Below are 19,192 nucleotides of genomic sequence, written 5' to 3'. Positions count from 1 at the left end.
TAGGACCAGAGCGAGTGTTTGCGGAGCTCCGTCGAAATGTGTGGATACTGAAAGGGAGAGAAGCAGTGAGAAAGCACCAGCGAACATGTCTTGAATGCTGTAAATGGAGGTCGAAGCCAGCCTCCCAGAAGATGGTTGATCTCCCTCCACCACGACTTCGGTTGTTCAAGCCTGCTTTTCATTCAACCGGAATGGACTGCTTTGGACCTCTTCTGGTCAAAATAGGTCGTCGGACGGAGAAGCGGTGGGGACTTTTATTTAAGTGCTTGACCACCTGGGCGGTGCACCTTGAGGTGCTGACATCTATAGATAGTGATGCCTTTCTCATGGCACTACGTTGGTTTATAAGTCGCCGTGGAAAACCTGCAGAGTTATACTCGGACCAAGGCACCAACTTCCGAGGTGGTGAGAGAGAGCTTAGAGAAGCCTTCAGTCAGCTCAGTGGTGATCTGCAACAGCAGCTAGCGAAGCAACAAATTAGCTTTCGTTTCAATCCTCCAGCTGCTCCACACTTTGGAGGGGTGTGGGAACGTGAGATTCGTTCAGTAAAGGCTGCACTTTATACAACCCTGGGCTCAGAATCAGTAACCGAAGAAGTGCTTCAAACTGTCCTCATAGAGATTGAGGCCATCCTCAACTCCAAACCTCTTGGTTACGTTTCAGCAGACATTGCTGATGCAGATCCGATCACCCCGAACTGCCTTCTAATGGGGCGGCCGGATGGGTCCCTACCCCAAGTCATATATCCAGTGTCTGAGCTCCTAGGAAGACGGAGATGGAGGCATTCCCAAGTATTGTCTGACAGATTCTGGACGGCCTTCATAAAGTATTACTTACCTGACATGCAGGCCAGGGGAAAGTGGCAGAATCCATCAGTAGACATCAAACCCGGGACAGTTGTCATGCTTGTTGACCCTCAGTTACCCCGTTCATTGTGGCAGATCGGGAGAGTGCTTAATGTCTTTCCGGGGGTTGATAATCGAGTTCGAACGGTCGAGGTGCAGATTAAGGACAAAGTCTACACAAGACCCATCGCTCGACTGATTGTTCTTCCGGAGATCCGAGATGAAGTTGATAAAAGCCACACTAGTGACTAACGGTAGTCCCTATAGTGTCGGCCTTTCAATGGAGCAAATTTGTAACCAAATTTGGCGGCGGCTGTGTTGGAAAGGCCGAGTCATGTGCGCATGCGCTATTTACTATCAGTCATCGTCAGCAGAGAGCGGGACTGTATGAGCGGGACTGTACAAGCAAGACTGTGTGCAAAGTGCGTCAATAAATATATGTAAGTTGACTGTTCACCTAGTTTGGCGATCAATATTTGTTAAGGTGCTGTAAAGCCTTGATGTCATACTTTCATAAAGTGATGCATGTTCAAGAGAGAGGAATCCGTTAATCTCGTGAGGTTGAGAGTTCGTGAATGTGCCGTTTTATGTTCGATATTACTTGCAATTTATAATATTTATATTGCTCCCAGTGTTTGATTTGTACATATGTATGTATGACCGTTACATTAGTATTTGAAACTCTTGTTATTTCGAGTTAAGGACGCGATCTTTATGATTATGTGCCGTTCATTTAAATTACCTCAGATTTAGTTTCGGTTTTGTATGTTTATGCCATTTCTGACCACCGGGTGGCGGTGTTGCATATTCTCGTTGCTTGCATATTGATTTCTTTATTTAATATAGAATCGAACCTGATAATTCTTTATTTGAGAAATGTAGTTTTGGAAGTAATGTTTGTATAATAATACTAGAGACATTTGTTAATATATATCTTTATTTCTTTCCCTTTGTAGACCATAAACACACACATCTAAATACTTTAAGAAACCTGTGTACTGCTGTTCTGTGCATAGCCAAAACTGTCAACAATAAACCTCCTTTGCATCGAACTGATCGAATCCATTGTGTTCTGATCGACACCCCATTGAGGAAAGCTAGAAATAATAAATCCTCACCTATTACAGTCCAATACTTCTATCGAATAGGACCCGAGCATGCAAGGTTGGGATGTCCAGGTTATAAAATCTGACAAAAGTGGACGGCGAGGACCAGCCGGCCACCTCACAGATGTCCTTGATAGATACACCACTAGACCAGGCCCATGAAGAGGCCATCTCTCTAGTGGAGTGGGCTCTTACTCCTATGGGGCACTCAAGGCCCATAGAGGAGTAACACAGAGCGAAAGCGTCGACTATCCAACGCGAAAGGCACTGCTTTGAGACTGAAGACCAATTGGTGTGGCACCAAAGCAGACAAAAAAGCTGGGCAGATTGCCAGAACGGCTGTGACCACTCAATGTATATCCTGAAAGACCTCACTGGGCAGAGTAATTCCAGCTCTTGCTCGCCTGACAAAGGAGCCAAGAATATGGGAGGGCCGCGAGGGGTGGGACCGCTTTCACACGCAGAGAGTCGAGACTCTCATGAAGTCTCTGTGAGCACCACCTCAGCATGGGGTTTTCCCAGGCAAAAGACGCGCTCACCGTGGCCGTCATCTTCATGCAGAGGGGCTCTGCACGTGCCACAGCTGTGGCGAGGCGTATGTCCGCAAGAGCGCTGGTGCTGCAGGCGATCGGCGATCTCAGCTGGTCCATTGCGGAGCATCTTTGACGGCTAGAGCTCGTTCCAGGCGAAGGCGTTCAGTAGGGATCCAGCGAAGTGAAGTCATCGCTGAAGGAGTAAGATCTGATTTCCTCTGGTGATTTGCCTGCTTATATAGCCATTCACCCTGCCCATTTTGGCGGGCTTTGGTGCGCTGCATCGCCGCAGCGCTGTCATTGGTTTAAAAAAAGCTTACAGATTAAACCAATGGCAGTGCAGTTGCACTGCGTTATCGAAAAAAAAAAAGGCTTCAGTATAGAGGAAAAAATGAGCTTTTACCCAGATGCAGCATGAGTGAAGTATCAAAAGTTAACTTAATTTATTGTACTGATAAAACGACATCCAAAATCCCTGACGTAAAAACCTTTAACTCAAAAAAATTAAACAAGAATTTTGAACCTGGATTTATATAATGTTCAGATTCCTGTTCTGTAAATGTATTCTTGTTTATGTAATTAAATAATGGCTTATCTGCATTTTAAAACTTGTAAAATATATATATATATATATATATATATATATATATATATATATATATATATTACAAGCACGGCGAACGTAGTTCCAGGCAGCTCTCACGCAGTTTGCACAAACACTTGTTGTCAGCACTGCCCTGGCGATTTGATCAGTTAGCCTATATAGTGTAGCAACTTAAAGGCTACACAACATTTCTCACTAGCGAGGTAACAGAAGAAACACTGCAGCAGAAGATTGTTGAGGAACACACAGAGGTACGTTAGCCTTATTCACACAAGCTCTCTCTCTCTCTGTGTGTTTATCTGTCGCTCTCGCTCTCTTTCTAATAATCTCATTAATAATTACATTAGAATGCTATGAACGGCCCAAGCCTCTGTTACCAGCTTTAAAACTACGTTTTGGTACTAGCAAAAGAGGCATTGGATGAGATGCGGAAGAAATAGTCCTACTCACAATAACTATTTAAGTACAAAAACCGGATGAATCCCTTTAAATAAATCATCGGATTGATGTCTTGAGGTGTGGTAACTGTAGTATAAGTGTAATAATTGACTCCGGGCCACTGAATTATTAGAAAAATAATGCACACCTGAGGTGTAACGGTGTAACTCCGCTTCGCGTCATGGCCGCATCACCACATCGGTTGTGCATTATTTTTCTAATTTTTCAACGGCCCATCATCAATTACACACACACGCGTGTATGGGAAAAGTTTTTTTTTTTTTTGACATTATTCATTATTCATAAGGAGTTGTCCTTTAATAGGACATTTTTCAACAGAAAAATAATTGGGAAAGACTCATACAGTGATTTACCTTTGAGAGACATTAAAATAATGTTTAATTTGCGAACATTTCATTGGTGGTTTGAGGTTCAGACACATTAAAACAATCTATTTGAAAAAAACTTACATTCTCAGTTCAGCATAGACGTAGTGTCTGGTGTTCATGATCTCAGTTAACTGGCGGATGAATGCCTCCAGACCCTTGACCTGTCGGGCTATGTTATTAAAGCTCTCTTTTGCTTCTTGAAACTGCCTAGAAGATTCAATGACCAAAAACTTCATCATTATAACATCACAACATATAAACCCCACCAGCATGATAAACAATGTAGATGCGCTTCACAGAGGCAAGGGGAAAATGCCCTGGGATAACTAACATGAATGAACAATACATTTATTACAGTATTTATTAATCTTTCTTAATGCTAGTTAATGATAATACAGTAGTTCACTGTAAGTTCATGTTAATTCAGAGTGTATTAACGCTTAACAAGCACATATGTTGATTTTAATAATGCATTAGTAAATGTTAAAATTAACATTAAAGGGTTAGTTCACCCGAGAATGAAAATTCGTCCATCTTCTACTCACCCTTGAAGCATCATAGTTGTGTGTGACTTTCTTATTTCAGAATAATCCAATTGATTAGTACATGCTGAAAAACTATTGTTTATTCTTAGTTCATGTTAAATAAAGTAGTTAACTAATTAACCTTAATGTAAAGTGTTACTTAAATTAATATAAAAGCTGAATGTTTTTAAGAAATAAATCCATCTTTAGAGTGTTTTAACTGTAACCATTGCTTTCAATTAAAGTCCATAATCCATAATACCACTTACTCCAGTGGAATAAAATTAATCTCCTTTTGCAATCTTTAGAGGCAAGTCATGAACTAATGGTTAATGAGTTTGACTCCTAACCCTAAGGTTGTGGGTTCGAGTCTGGGGCCGGCAATCCCACAACTGAGGTGCCCTTGAGCAAGGCACTGAATGCAGGGCGCTGCAGCATAAATGGCTGCCACTTCTCCGGCTGTGTGTTCACTGCTGTGTGTGTACACTTTGTATGGGTTAAATGCAGTGCACTAATTCTGAGTATGGGTTACCATACTTGGCTGTATGTCACGTCACTTTCACTTTCAATCTCACATGAAAAATAGGTTTAGAATTGCTTTGGGCTGTTTTTGCTTATAAATGCATATTCCTCTGTTGATTCAGATAGGGTGACTTTTTCTCTTGAGAAAGCAGTATTATGATAGATCACTCGTTTGATGTTAAAGAAACATCTTAATTATATATATATATATATATATATATATATATATATATATATATATTTTTTTTTTTTTTTTATTAAAAAGCTTTTCACATCACAAATCATTAATTGATGGACTGTAGTGGAGTGGATTACTGTGATGTTTTTATCAGATATTTGGACTCATTCTAATGGCACCCATTTACTGCAGAGGATCAATTGTAAATGATGTAATGTTAAATTTCTCCAAATATTTTCAAATTAATAAACTTGTCTACATTTTGGATGTTCTGAGGGTGAGTACATTTCAGTAAATATACATTTTTGGGTGAACTATTCCTTTAATGGTCCTGAAAATAGGCTTCTTTTTTCTTCACATTAAATCTAATTTGTATCTTTCTTTTAATTTTGTGTTGAAATACCACCAGGTAACATTTGTTTGACTGCTGGAGACCGTGTCTATGTACCTTACAATAGAGTCTCTCTGCCCTTGCTGGTCTTGCTGTGTATTGATCTTATGTTTCAGGCGGTTGATTTCGCTATCTAAACTTTTAGGAGTTCTTCTGACATCTAGGCGGTCGGGGCAGATTTCCGAGGCTTTCACTATAGAAGCCTGTCAAAAATAGATTCAGTCAAACAAACGGAAATCTTTTCATATCTAATGGATCAGTGTAAGATGTCAGTGTTTGGTCACCTGTAACACCTGGTCCTTGTCTTTCAAGTTCTTTTTTAGAGTCTCAATCATGTCCACATGGGCTTTCCGCTTCTCTTCATAGTGTTTTTTATGATGTTTACTCCTCGACAACTCCTGATCATTGTTGCTCAATTGTTCCTACAAGCAATCAAGTAAAAACGAAACTGTTTACTAGATTGGACACATTGATAATTAAGAATATGTGCTGTTGTGGACTGTTCAGAAGTGAACTTGAAGCTCATGATCCTTATTTTAAAGCTTGACAGCCTGCCATTTTTAAACATTAGCCAAGAGGAATTAGGACTCTGGTGGTTAAAAGCTATCCACTGATGATGTTACACACACTCTTGACTTCTTATCTAACCTTAATGGGCTCAGCTTCCTCTGCAATGCTGTTAAAAGCTTCCCTCTGCTGCCGAGAGAGCTGCTCAGCCTCCTCATATTCCCTCTTGTGTGTCAGCATCTGATTCCTTGCAGCTTCAAATTCCTCTCGACATGCACTTATTCGGCTGCTGAGCTCCTCCAGTTCCTCTTCCTGAACACAGAGCCATAATTAGACACAAAAACCCACCGAAACATTTATCTTTATGATGAGTGAATCTGTTTGTTACCAAAGGTTTCAAGTCTTCTGACTGAGGTTCTTCAACATTTTGCAATTCTGTCAGCTCGGCTTGAAGCTTACGACAGCATTCCTGTTAGTCAAAAAAATAAAGAAACAGAACAAATTTGGTTAACCCTTATGCGTTGTTGGGGACGTTTTCGTCCACTAGGGGGTATAGTTGAGTCTTATTTTGGCCACAACTTTCTCTGCGTTTCAGCAATGGAATGATTTTTGGTGACAAATCTTTTGACATATTTTGGGAAAATGCTTTGAAAATTTTCAAAAACTCAATACACTGTGGGCAAATTCACTACCCTTTCGTTATGTTCGTGGATAAAAACATCCACTAAATTAAACTGCTGTAAAAATGTATCAGATGAATACTTTTTTCTAATTTTCTTTGCATAAATCTATTATTCAACCTCAGTCCTGATCAAAACTACCAAATGTTTAAAAAAAAAATCCAAAATTTTAACTCTTTAATTACCAAGTTCATAAATGATGTCACTGATTTGGGGGGAAAAACACACAAAATGACTTTCAATATAAAAAGTGATTGTGGACTGGATATTTTTTTTACCTTTTATCACAGTCTTGGGCATGTCAAAGATTAGTAACAACATTGGCTTTGATGCATTGTTAGTTTTTGTGCAGCATTAGATTTAAATTTTTTTCTCCCTCATTTATTGTTCGTGGCTGTTTTTGCCCCATTGACTTCCATTATAATTACATTTTTTTATTGCAAAGCAATGACACCATAAAATCATGCATTCTTGATGATTTGTAGTTTTCCTTGTTGGGAAGAGGTAAAATTTGTTATTTTTACACTTGATCACTAGTAGGGAACATTAACTCTTTAGATAGGCCTGTGAAAAAAAAGCTTAGTTTCTGGCTTGTATATAGAGTATAACAGCAAATTATAGTGTGTGTTGTGTGTGTCGGAGAGAGAATCTTGTTTGGTGGGTTTCCCTGTTGGGAAGAGATAATTATATATATATATATATATATATATATATATATATATATATATATATATATATATATATATATTTATTTATTTTTACAGTTGATCACTAGGTGGGACCATAAACCCTTTAGATAGGCCTATGCAAAAAAAGCTTAGTAAAGGCTTGTATATGGAGTATAACAGCAAATTATAGTATGTGAGTGTGTGTGTGTGAAAGAGATAGAAAAAGAGAGAGTGTGAGAGAGACCTTTGTCCACTTACCTTGATGTATCTGAAAAAAAAAAAAATGAAAATTCGCACCTCAGCTCTCAGAACTACATGGAGTAAACAATAAAAAAGGAAGTGCGTTTATGCACCTGCTGCCTTTTGATGGTGAAAACTACAGACCAAACAAAAACAAGTGGATTTAAAAATTTGCATGCCATCCTGCTGGCCATTTGATGGTAAGAAGAGCAGCAAGCAACATGAGAAAGTGCTTGAACCGAAGTTTTAGAAATGATTGTGCAGCTTGACCCCTCCAGCGAGCGGCAGGATGTATTGTCTTCACCCTCTGACACCACAGACTCAGGAGAGGCAGACCCTGATTTTGTTGTGGCACCCTCATCATCCTCTCCAGCTTCCACTGAAGGCGAGGATGCGAGAAGTGTGGTTTTCCACCAACGTGGAGAAAACTCACTTCCTTCAGCCTGCCAGAGGCGTGACTCCAGGGACGACGCGGTGTGTCATCGCAAGGGTCCAGAAGTATGTGTGTGTGTGTGTGTGTGTGTATATGTGTGAGAGGGTAAGAGAGACCTTTGTGCACTTACCTTGATGTATCTGAAAAATCTAAATATGCACCTCAGCTCTCAGAACTACATGGAGTAAACAAAAACAAAGTAAGTGTATTTATGCACCTGCTGCCTTATGATGGTGAGAAGTAGAGGGCTGCCTTGGGTTTGGGCTCCCGCGGGACCCGAGGGACCCAACACAAATCTCGCGGGAGCAGGTGGGTTTACCCTTGGTGCGGACGCTCAGAAAATTCCACAGGAGACCCGCGGGGAACGGTGGTGTATAGAAATGGAGTCAACACAATAAGTTGAGAAGAAAATGAAAGCTGCCATTTACTTGACAAAAGCAAAGCAAGGCAAGTCAGACATCTGGAAACAATTCTCATTTGCCACTGGAAAAAATGTGTTTTATTTTGAGCATTCCCGCCAGAGCATGTGAGCGGAGTAATATTTTGTAATATTTTTTCTCAGAAATAAAGTGAATGAAAATCAAATACACTTCTTCAGTTTTTACATTTTAGGAAGGCTATGTTTGCAAAGGTTAGATTTATATTGAATACATTTTAATAAGCCTAATGCAATTAATAAATTTAAGAAGAATGTAAGAATTTCATTTTGAAAAAACCTATTTATCAGCATGCATAAATTTAGACAATTATCCAAGAATTTCAGTACAAACAGTAAACAATTAGGCCTACTAGATCAATTTTATGTCAGAGCAGGATCTGAGCGTTCCAAGCGCTCCGTTAATATTATGCTCGCTCTCGCTATAAACCAATTCCCGCCCAGATCCCACTCTAACATAACATTTTTCTAGAAGGCCTAATTGTTTATATATATGTATGTATGTATATGTGTAAACATATATGTGTGTGTGTGTGTGTGTGTGTGTGTGTGTATATATATATATATATATATATATATATATATATATATATATTAGGGGTGTAACGGTACGCAAAAATCACGGTTCGGTACGTACCTTGGTTTTAAAGTCACGGTTCGGTTCATTTTTCGGTACAGTAAGGGAAAGAAATGCAAACATTAAACTGCAGGTTGTTTATTACTATACACTTTAAAAAAATACTTTTTAATAAAATATATATAAAATAAAAATAGAATAAGAAATTAAATGCTGCTGCAAAGTTCTCCACTAAATAAAATACTCTCAGTCTCAAACCAATATCATATAATAAAATATAATGAAAAATATAAATAAATAACTATGATTACAGTGCAGCATTAACAATCCCAGCTTGTAGGCCTGCTTTACCAGAATCGTGCCTGACGCGGCGCTGGCGCGCTGCTGCTGCTGTAGGTGACATAGAGGGAGACCGCCGACAGACCAGGCTCTTGTCTTCATGACAACAATATCTATACTTCATGTTGAGCATAAATATAAAGCCTACTGATAAAGGACACCGTCAACAGTATTGACGGCAAAATAGACTGTTTGACAGGTGCAATATTTGAAAATCGATAATTATTAATTTATTTTTTAAATTACATCTGAATTTATGTCAACCTATAGACTTTCAAACATTAAAGTGTCATGAATTAATATGTATTTGTGTACAAAATGACAAACATATTTTCCTATTCTATTTTGCCTGGAAACGCTTCCAACACGCTTGCGTGTCGCATGAAAACTAGGCGTCGGTTCTATTTCTAGCATGCACGCGTTTTCCGATGCGCGTCTCACGCAGGCAATATGCAAGCTCTAACCTGTTAACATGGGAGCCGAATTAAAAACGGACACGCCACGCAGCTGACGCCTCGCCGGCCTTAGAATCAGCTGCAGGGCGGGATTTGCGCTGAACGCGGAGACTTCCGCCACTTAATATGTTCTTTTGGAAACACTTATGTTCTTATTGTACTTATGTTCCACGCACAAAATATTGCATTCCGTCATTCGATACACACGTGCACGGACCGAAAGCCCTGTACCGAAACGGTCCGGTACGAATACACATACCGTTACACCCCTAATATATAAATATACACATATACACATATATATATATATATATATATATATATACATGCACATACATACATACATACATACATACATATATATATATAAATAAAATGTATTCTCTTTTTTGCAATTGCCTGTTAAGCAAATCTGTGAGATTTTATTTTTTATTATTCTATTTTATTTTATTTCATTTTGTATTTATTTTGTTAAAATTATATCTAGCTAATCATTTGGTGCATGTATGCAGTAGGCCTAGCCTCCATTTAAAAACTGAGGTGCGGCTACAGTTGCGGTTTTGTTTTAACGGTTATTGTTTTTTAACACTAATAAAAAATGTATTATAAATAATGTTGTGCAGTGCTTTGGTTTATCATCGGTTACATCATTATTTAAATGCAATCATGTTTAAAATCGGTTATTCTGTATGTTAACTTGAATGATTATTTAGTCTGAGTACTTATTTGTGTAAATTTTTCACAAGCTCTGAGATAAAGTGCGGGTGCGGGTTTAAGAAAACAGTCCTGCGCAGGGATCAAGTGAGTACGGACAGCCTATGTGTGAAATGCTTATCTTTTCTTGATGGTAAAGCCAGTTTAAAACCTTAAAATCCTTCAATGATACACTTTTTGATTTTTCTGTAACAAAATATATTTGAATCAGATTTATGAACAATTTATTATGAACCAAAATGCAATACCATCTTCAAATAAACTGCAGCTCGATGGAGGGGTCAAGCTGCATAATCATTTCTAAAATATTGGTACAATTCAAGCCCTTCCTCGTGTTGCTTGCTGCTCTTGTCACCATCAAATGACCAGCAGGATGGCATGCAAGTGTTTAAATCCACGTACCTTGTTTTTGTTTAGTCTGTACTTGTCACCACCATTAAAAGGCAGCAGGTGCATAAATACACTTACTTTGTTTACTCCATGTAGATCTGAGGTGTACATTTTCATTTTCTCAAATACATCAAGGTATGTGCGCAAAGGTCTCTCTCACACACACTCTCTCTCTCTCTCTTACACACACACACACACACACAATATAATATGCTGTTATACTCCATATAGCTCCATTTATAAGCCAGAAACTAAGCTTTTTTTGCACAGGCCTATCTAACGGGTGTGGTGGAAAAATTCATTTAACACTGCTTCTGTATGCATATATATGCATGTGTTTTCTTAGAATTGCTATGTGGGTTCAGAGGGATGACACCTGGGGGGAAAACAGATGTCTGAGTATGACCTGAGAGGGTCATTGGGCCTTATAGTGGGGGGACAATGCCTGAGGATGACCTAAGGGGGTCACCTAAGTCCTAAATGTGTGAGAAACCGCCCATAGAGAGTGTTCCTTGTTATGTGTGGAAAGTTACAGCTGTTTAGACTTTGTAACCTTGAAGCAGCAAAGGGATATAAGGTGGAGGACTGCCCTCTTCCTGGGTCGGTTTCACTCTGCAGGAACTCAGTGTTGCTGTATGACTGTCTGACCTTCTATGCAAAGAATAAAAGCTTTCTTTTTAATTATACCTGAGAATGAGTCTGTCTCTTATGCTGATGAGAGTTGATTTAAATTTTGCCAAGACAAGGGTTAATGGTCCCACCTAGTGATCAACTTTAAAAATTACAAATTTTACCTCTTCCCAACAGGGAAAACCACCAACCATCAGGAATGCATTATTTTATGGTGTCATAGCTTTGCAATCAAAAATTTTTGTTATAATGGAAGTCAATGGGGCAAAAACAGCCACGAACAATAAATGAGGGAGAAAAAATGTAAATCTAATGCTGAACAAAAACTAACAATGCATCAAAGCCAATGTTGTTACTAAACTTTGACATGCCCAAGATTGATCCAGCCACAATTACTTTTTATATTGACAAGAAGTCATTTTGTTTGTTTTTTCCCCAAATCAGTTACATCATTTATGAACTTTGCAATTAAAGAGTTGAAAAAAGTTTTGATCAGGACTGAGGTTGATTAATAGATTATTGCAAAAAAAAAAAATAGATATATATATACATATACATATATCTGATACATTTTTACAGCAGTTTAATTTAGTGGATGCTTTAATCCCGAACATAACAAAAGGGTAGTGAGGGTTAAAATGCTATGATGTGGTCTGTGCAGGGAAGGTATTTAATGACCTGGGATTTCTTGCGGTCTTCATAAGCTCTGCGAAGAAGAGTTTGGTTCTGCTTCTCATCCTCAGTGACCTGCTGCATGTCCTGCTGAAAGCGATCCAAATGTGTTCTCTGAGCATGTAAAGCAGATTTCAAATGTCTGCAGAACAAAGAAAAAAAAATGTTTTTATCTTTTTTTGGTTGTTGATCAGATTAACAGAAAACTGTCTACATGAATATGAATTCTGAATCCAAGCCAACATCATAATTAATAAAAAACATCCAAATAAAATAACATAAAAATGGGGGTACAAAAAAAGGTAATAACAAGGTCTCAGTGCAGATGGGAGGATTGACAATGCACAATTAAATGATCATATTGAATGTTGGTTTGACATGCTGAATTAGTGTTGGCTTGACAAAGATACAGATTGAATTTTAAACGGTTACCCTTCAAAAGCTAAAGGGGTGGTTGACTGCATTCTAACATGAGTTAATGGTTTAAAAAAAAAGTTGCATTTTGCATTATGTTTCAAATAATTTAACTTTATTATAGGTACACCGCTACACTGCTGTGTCCCTTCTCTAATGAAAGCTATGATGATTTCCTGGTTTTATGAAGCCCTTTCCTCAGAAATACGCTAGCTGGCTCAGATTGGCTAGCTGGCTCAGTGTGTTGTGATTTGTTAAACGTCACGCCCCTCAGCTCAGTGGCATGTGTTTTGGTTGTATTGAAAACAATGGTTTTGTTAATATTGCTTAAAAATTTAAGCCTGAATGAGACCGGGTATATGAGTGAAGAGGATCATGCAAAACCCATGCAAGCCCAGCTCTTACAGGACATTTCAGAATGGTGTTTTTTGTGTGTGTTTTTGTCTCATACTTTTAGAAATGCTGTTAACTTGTAAATGGTACTGTCTGGGCTGTGCAAAAAATCGAATTCGATTTTCATGCGCATCTCATCAGTAAAGTCGCTCTTGTGATTAGTACAGTCGTGGCCAAAAGTTTTGAGAATTACATAAATATTAGTTTTCAAAAATTTTGCTGCTAAACTGCTTTTAGATCTTTGTTTCAGTTGTTTCTGTGATGTACTGAAATATAATTACAAGCACTTCATACGTTTCAAAGGCTTTTATCGACAATTACATGACATTTATGCAAAGAGTCAGTATTTGCAGTGTTGGCCCTTCTTTTTCGGGACCTCTGCAATTCGACTGGGCATGCTCTCAATCAACTTCTGGGCCAAATCCTGACTGATAGCAACCCATTCTTTCATAATCACTTCTTGGAGTTTGTCAGAATTAGTGGGTTTTTGTTTGTTCACCTGCCTCTTGAGGATTGACCATAAGTTCTCAATGGGATTAAGATCTGGGGAGTTTCCAGGTCATGGACCCAAACTTTCAACATTCTGGTCCCCGAGCCACTTAGTTATCACTTTTGCCTTATGGCACGGTGCTCCATCGTGCTGGAAAATGCATTGTTCTTCACCAAACTGTTGTTGGATTGTTGGAAGAAGTTGCTGTTGGAGGGTGTTTTGGTACCATTCTTTATTCATGGCTGTGTTTTTGGGCAGAATTGTGAGTGAGCCCACTCTCTTGGATGAGAAGCAACCCCACACATGAATGGTGTCAGGATGCTTTACTGTTGGCATGACACAGGACTGATGGTAGCGCTCACCTTTTCTTCTCCGGACAAGCCTTTTTCCAGATGCCCCAAACAATCAGAAAGGGGCTTCATCAGAGAATATGTCAGTCCTCAGCAGCCCATTCACTATACTTTCTGCAGAAGATCAATCTGTCCCTGATGTTTTTTTTGGAGAGAAGTGGCCTCTTTGCTGCCCTTCTTGACACCAGGCCATCTTCCAAAAGTCTTCGCCTCACTGTGCGTGCAGATGCGCTCACACCTGTCTGCTGCCATTCCTGAGCAAGCTCTGAATCCTGAATTCTCTTTAGGAGACGATCCTGGCGCTTGCTGGACTTTCTTGGACGCCTTGAAGGCTTCTTTACAAGAATTTAACCTCTTTCATAGGTGTGATCGACAAAGGACAAAAAAGCAGGAAACTATACGGAAATATGCTTCAAAGACTGGGCAAAATAGGGATGAAATCCAAAAAAAATCTGTCAATAACTTGCTGCTGACGTGCACGAAAACTAGCCATTTATTGGGCATTTCTTGTCCTCCCAGATGTTTTTTTTTTCCTTATTACTATGGTGTCCTTTACATCTATTAAAAATAACATCTTTATTTGCCTCTATATTTTTGAAAGGTATCTTTTCTTGTGTTTTTGTTCAGCCATTTTGTCAGTGCTTTATTATAGACTTCTATGATTGCTAATTCACAACAGAAGATGATTATTAGGTTGAACGTTCAGAATATGATTCCATAGGTTATATTTCAGCATGAATTTCGCGAATGGACAGCGACTCTTAAGTAGCACGTAGAACGCGTTCATGTCAAGTAAAGTTTTTGGGAAAAGCGCGTGGAATTGCAGCGAGCGTTTATAACCTTGCACATTGAGAGCGCTCTTCAGAGCTAAGATACATTGTTTTCGGGAAACTTGACCCAGATCAGATTTAAGCATTCATTAAAGTGAATCGGTTCAAAGGAGTCATTAGTTCGCAAATCGGACGAGTCATTAGTGGACAGATATGCTCCGCGCATATAACGTTACTCCCAAATATATTTTTAGGTCGCACAGATTAAATTTCAGGAGCATATGCGACAAAAAATTTGGCAATTTCGAGCCTTGTAGAAGCTGCTAAACTTTCTAGCTAGAAGTAAGCAATAACCAACATGGCGTTACTTTGCTAAGTTAGCCCAGAATCGTTTAACATTAATGTTCATCATGACAAAAGTGATCAATTGATTGGTTAAATTTTACTAGACCTGCATATAAAAATGAAATGCAATATATTGGATTTGCTTACATGAATCACCCGTGTTCACGGTCTTCGTCAGTCAACTGAAGCTGTTCACGTGAGTAGATGGTTGGGTGTGTGCGCATTCAGAACGGTGCGCGTACACTTTGAACTTCAATCGTGACAAATTATTGGACTACTTGCGGAGTGACATGACATGATTCAAAGGCACAAAAAACATTGACAGCGGTGAGCGATTATGTTTACCAATACCTGACCCATCGCAACCGCCTACACCACAACCCCCCCAACCACAACCCCCCCAACCCCCTTTTAACATGTCAACTCTGCCATTCTAACCCAATCAGCCTGACATAATGATCTCCAGCCTTGTGCTCGTCAACATTCTCATCTGAGTTAACAAGATGATTACTGAAATGATCTCAGCAGGTCCTTTAATGACAACAATGAAATGCAGTGGAAAGGTTTTTTTGGGATTAAGTTAATTTTCATGGCAAAGAAGGACTATGCAATTCATCTGATCACTCTTCATAACATTCTGGAGTATATGCAAATTGCTATTATAAAAACTTAAGCAGCAACTTTTCCGATTTCCAATATTTATGTAATTCTCAAAACTTTTGGCCACGACTGTAGTATATCTCCAGAACGTGCGTTCAGATCAGGGTTGCCAGGTTTATACAAAAAAGTCTGCCAAGTTGCTTCTCAAAACTAGTTAAAAACTAGCCCAATCGTGTTTCCAGGGGGTTCTCCTATACAAATTGCATCCCGGGGTTGAAATGCAAGTTTTTTGGCATGGTTGCCTTGTTAAATTTTGCAATTTAGGGGCTAAACATAACATTATTGGGATTTGGGTCGCTTCAACCTGTGGACATAAAAAACAACCGCAGACTTGGCAACACTGGTTCAGGTGGAGCGGCATTTACTACACAGAGCCATAGTTAACTGACAATCTATACAAAATCGCGTTCAAAATCGGGAATGATTCGCCTGCGATTTTGAAATAGATTTTGTGTAGATTGTTGGTGAACTACGGCTCTGTGTAGTAAAGTCCAACCAGTGTTGCCAAGTCTGTGGTTCTTTTTCATGTCCGCGGGTCGAAGCGATCCCAATAATGTGATGTTTAGTCCCTAAAATGCAAATTTAACCAAAGAAACCCTGCCACAATTTTTTTTATTTTATCGCCCGGAACGACACACCCTGGGCTAGTTTTGAGAATCAATTGGGCAGGTTTTGTTTCGAAAATCTGGCAACTCTGATCTGAACGCACGTGCTGATTTTGAAATCGATTTTGTGTAGATTGTTGGTGAACTACGGCTCTGTGTAGTAAAGTCCAACCAGTGTTGCCAAGTCTGTGGTTCTTTTTCATGTCCGCGGGTCGAAGCGATCCCAATAATGTGATGTTTAGTCCCTAAAATGCAAATTTAACCAAAGGAACCCTGCCACAATTTTTTTTATTTTATCGCCCGGAACGACACACCCTGGGCTAGTTTTGAGAATCAATTGGGCAGGTTTTGCATTGAAAATCTGGCAACTCTGATCTGAACGCACGTGCTGGATACATACTAGGAGCGCCTTTACGGACTAGATGCGTATGAAAATCGGCTTCGGTTTTTTGCACAGCCCTAGCTACAGTTTATGTAAGCTTTTAATATACAGTTTTATCCTGATTAAAGCTTTAATACAGCAGAATACATGATTGTTTTGTAGCATTTTTGTAAATTGTTTATTTGTGAGTTTGTGGAGCAGGGGACGCTAGGAACAGGATTAAGAACAGCTCTTTAGAACACTGATTTTGAAACAAAATCATTGTGATTCCATTAGAAGTTTTAGAGAATAGAACCACAATTCATATTTACATGTAGTCATTTAGCAGAGACTTTTACCTGAACACATAAAATTAATACCATATGAGCAGGGTAGGGCAATGTCTATAGTACCATTTAAAGTACCATAAAATTACTGTAAAAAGAATAATTTAGAGTTCAGATACATGTTTTCACAAAAATTTTTTTTTTTTTTAAATGATCAACTTTACATTTCAGCCTTAAAGTCACAAGTATTAATTAAATTAAAGTATTAATTATCTGTTGTGAGTGCATTCACAACGCTGCTGATGTAAGACGCTACTGACGTGTTTCCTGGTGCGCCCAATAACAAAGATAACATGGCAGCAGCGTCATACGTCAACTGTCACAGCAGTCGCGCTCACAACAGACCCGGAAGAGAAGACAATGCTGAATAAAGTCGTAAATTTTGATATTTTTGGACCAAAATGTATTTTCGAAGCTTCAACAAATTCTAAATTACCCTCTGATGTCACATGGACTACATTGATGATGTTTTTATTACCTTTCTGGACATGGACAGTATACCGTACATACATCTTCAATGGAGAGACAGAAAGCTCTCGGTGTCATTAACGAAATATTTTCATTTTGTCTGAACTAACCCTTTAATATATTAATGAGGGATGTAAAATATCGATTAAGTCCATGATCGATTGTCGTTTAAATTGACGATCAATTAATCGTTAACCATAATGCTGCAAAATGCATCTATTGCAGGCAGCAGTCACTAACATGACAGGATGTGCAAAAGCCACACACACAATGCTTTCTCACTTGAATTAAAGGGGTTTTAGTCTGAATAAATGCTAGTAGCAGGATTATAAAATTAATACATGTGATTATGATCATTTGATAAGAGAGCGCGTCATACGTTTGAGGTCATTTACTTTGTTGACTTTTTTCTGGCACGGAGACCGCTAAACGAGCCTCTTTAAATAGTTTTGTGGTGCTCGTTGTTGTATTTTAAAACACAATTGAAATTTTTTTAACTGACATTATGGCATTTAAAATGAAATTATCTCAAACGTAACTGTGGAGCGCATGTGACTGCGCTGCGTAGTACATGAACTGCTTACATTTGATCCCGCTGGATTCTGTTATAGAAAATGTCAGATTTTGCATTTTTCGCGTTACGGCAGGCCTATTTGTTTTTAAAAATGCAGCATCTAGTCCAATAGATCATGTGCGTGCTTGCATACGAGGACGAGTGAGCGCGGCTTTGGCTAAATTTATATGGAGATTATTTATTATAAATATAAATTATTATATAAATTATTATTTATGATGTAAACTACTTACACATTCGCACATAGACTGAAAAGATTATCCTTTTCACATGAGCAAAAAAGTCATTGGTATACTGGTCTATTTAAACTGACCTGTGTAACCTTTTAAATGTCTAGTTGACTGTATTTTATTTTGACAATGAACTGACTGCGATGTAAATTTGAATCGCTAGAATATGTGTGTGCTCCAGACTCCGACGCGATCGAAACAGCTGAGACAAAAAAAATTTTTTCACAAAAGTGTTTATTTTTATTTGTGCACACTCACAATAAAAACAGATGATTTGTGCTCTTACAGGGTTAGGAAAAAGTTAGATCGCAGCCATGCCTCTGGATGCCGTTCGAGATATAGCCTAAATTTATGTGGCTTTGTTCTGGTTTTCCGGTTTCTTTTCCTAAATCTTCAGTCTAACCCTCTAATTTCACAGGTTTATTCTACCATCTTTCACTTTTAATCGCATCTCTTACTGTGTGCGGTAAACATGGGAAGGGAAACAAAAGATTTCATGAATTAAGAATTTTTTTTCATTTATTAATTTGTTCCCTTATTTCAGTTTAATCATGGGTCATTTAGGGAACAAAATTAACGAAACATGGACAATTGCCACAAATTAATAAGTTGTAGGAACGAATTAACAAGTTGTAGGAATTAATCTATCTGTCATGTGTCCTGCAGTCCTGCAAAGCGCAGTTATCTGATGAAATGACTTATTTAATTTATTTCTATTGCTTTTCATGTTGAATAACTTTTGTGCCGTTTCTATTTTAATGTACTTTTAAAGTTTAAATCACATTAAAAGCTTAATTAGTACATTATGAATTAAACATGAATATGGATGAATTCCTCCAGTGACAATACGTTTTCCTGAATCATTCAATGATGTCACTAAACGGTGACGCCACCACAAGCATCTTTCACAAGTT

At 38.5% G+C, this 19,192-nt stretch overlaps 1 protein-coding gene across 1 annotated transcript in view; it reads right to left on the bottom strand.

Moving 5' to 3' along the window:
• Positions 1-19,192, bottom strand: part of LOC132096781 (structural maintenance of chromosomes protein 6-like) — a 53,744-nt gene that overhangs the window by 9,932 nt on the left and 24,620 nt on the right. Inside the window, exons 18-23 of the mRNA XM_059502383.1 lie at positions 12,278-12,413; positions 6,426-6,506; positions 6,179-6,349; positions 5,815-5,952; positions 5,588-5,733; positions 3,997-4,122 (exon numbers count right to left, since the gene is read on the bottom strand). Of these exons, the coding sequence (XP_059358366.1) occupies positions 3,997-4,122; positions 5,588-5,733; positions 5,815-5,952; positions 6,179-6,349; positions 6,426-6,506; positions 12,278-12,413 (798 nt within the window). The remainder of the gene's footprint in view (positions 1-3,996; positions 4,123-5,587; positions 5,734-5,814; positions 5,953-6,178; positions 6,350-6,425; positions 6,507-12,277; positions 12,414-19,192) is intronic.

Source organism: Carassius carassius, chromosome 20 (genome assembly GCF_963082965.1).
Source record: "Carassius carassius chromosome 20, fCarCar2.1, whole genome shotgun sequence".
Lineage (NCBI taxonomy): Eukaryota > Metazoa > Chordata > Actinopteri > Cypriniformes > Cyprinidae > Carassius > Carassius carassius.
The sequence above is the reverse complement of the archived record's forward strand: the minus strand, read 5'-3'. Positions and strand labels throughout refer to the sequence as shown.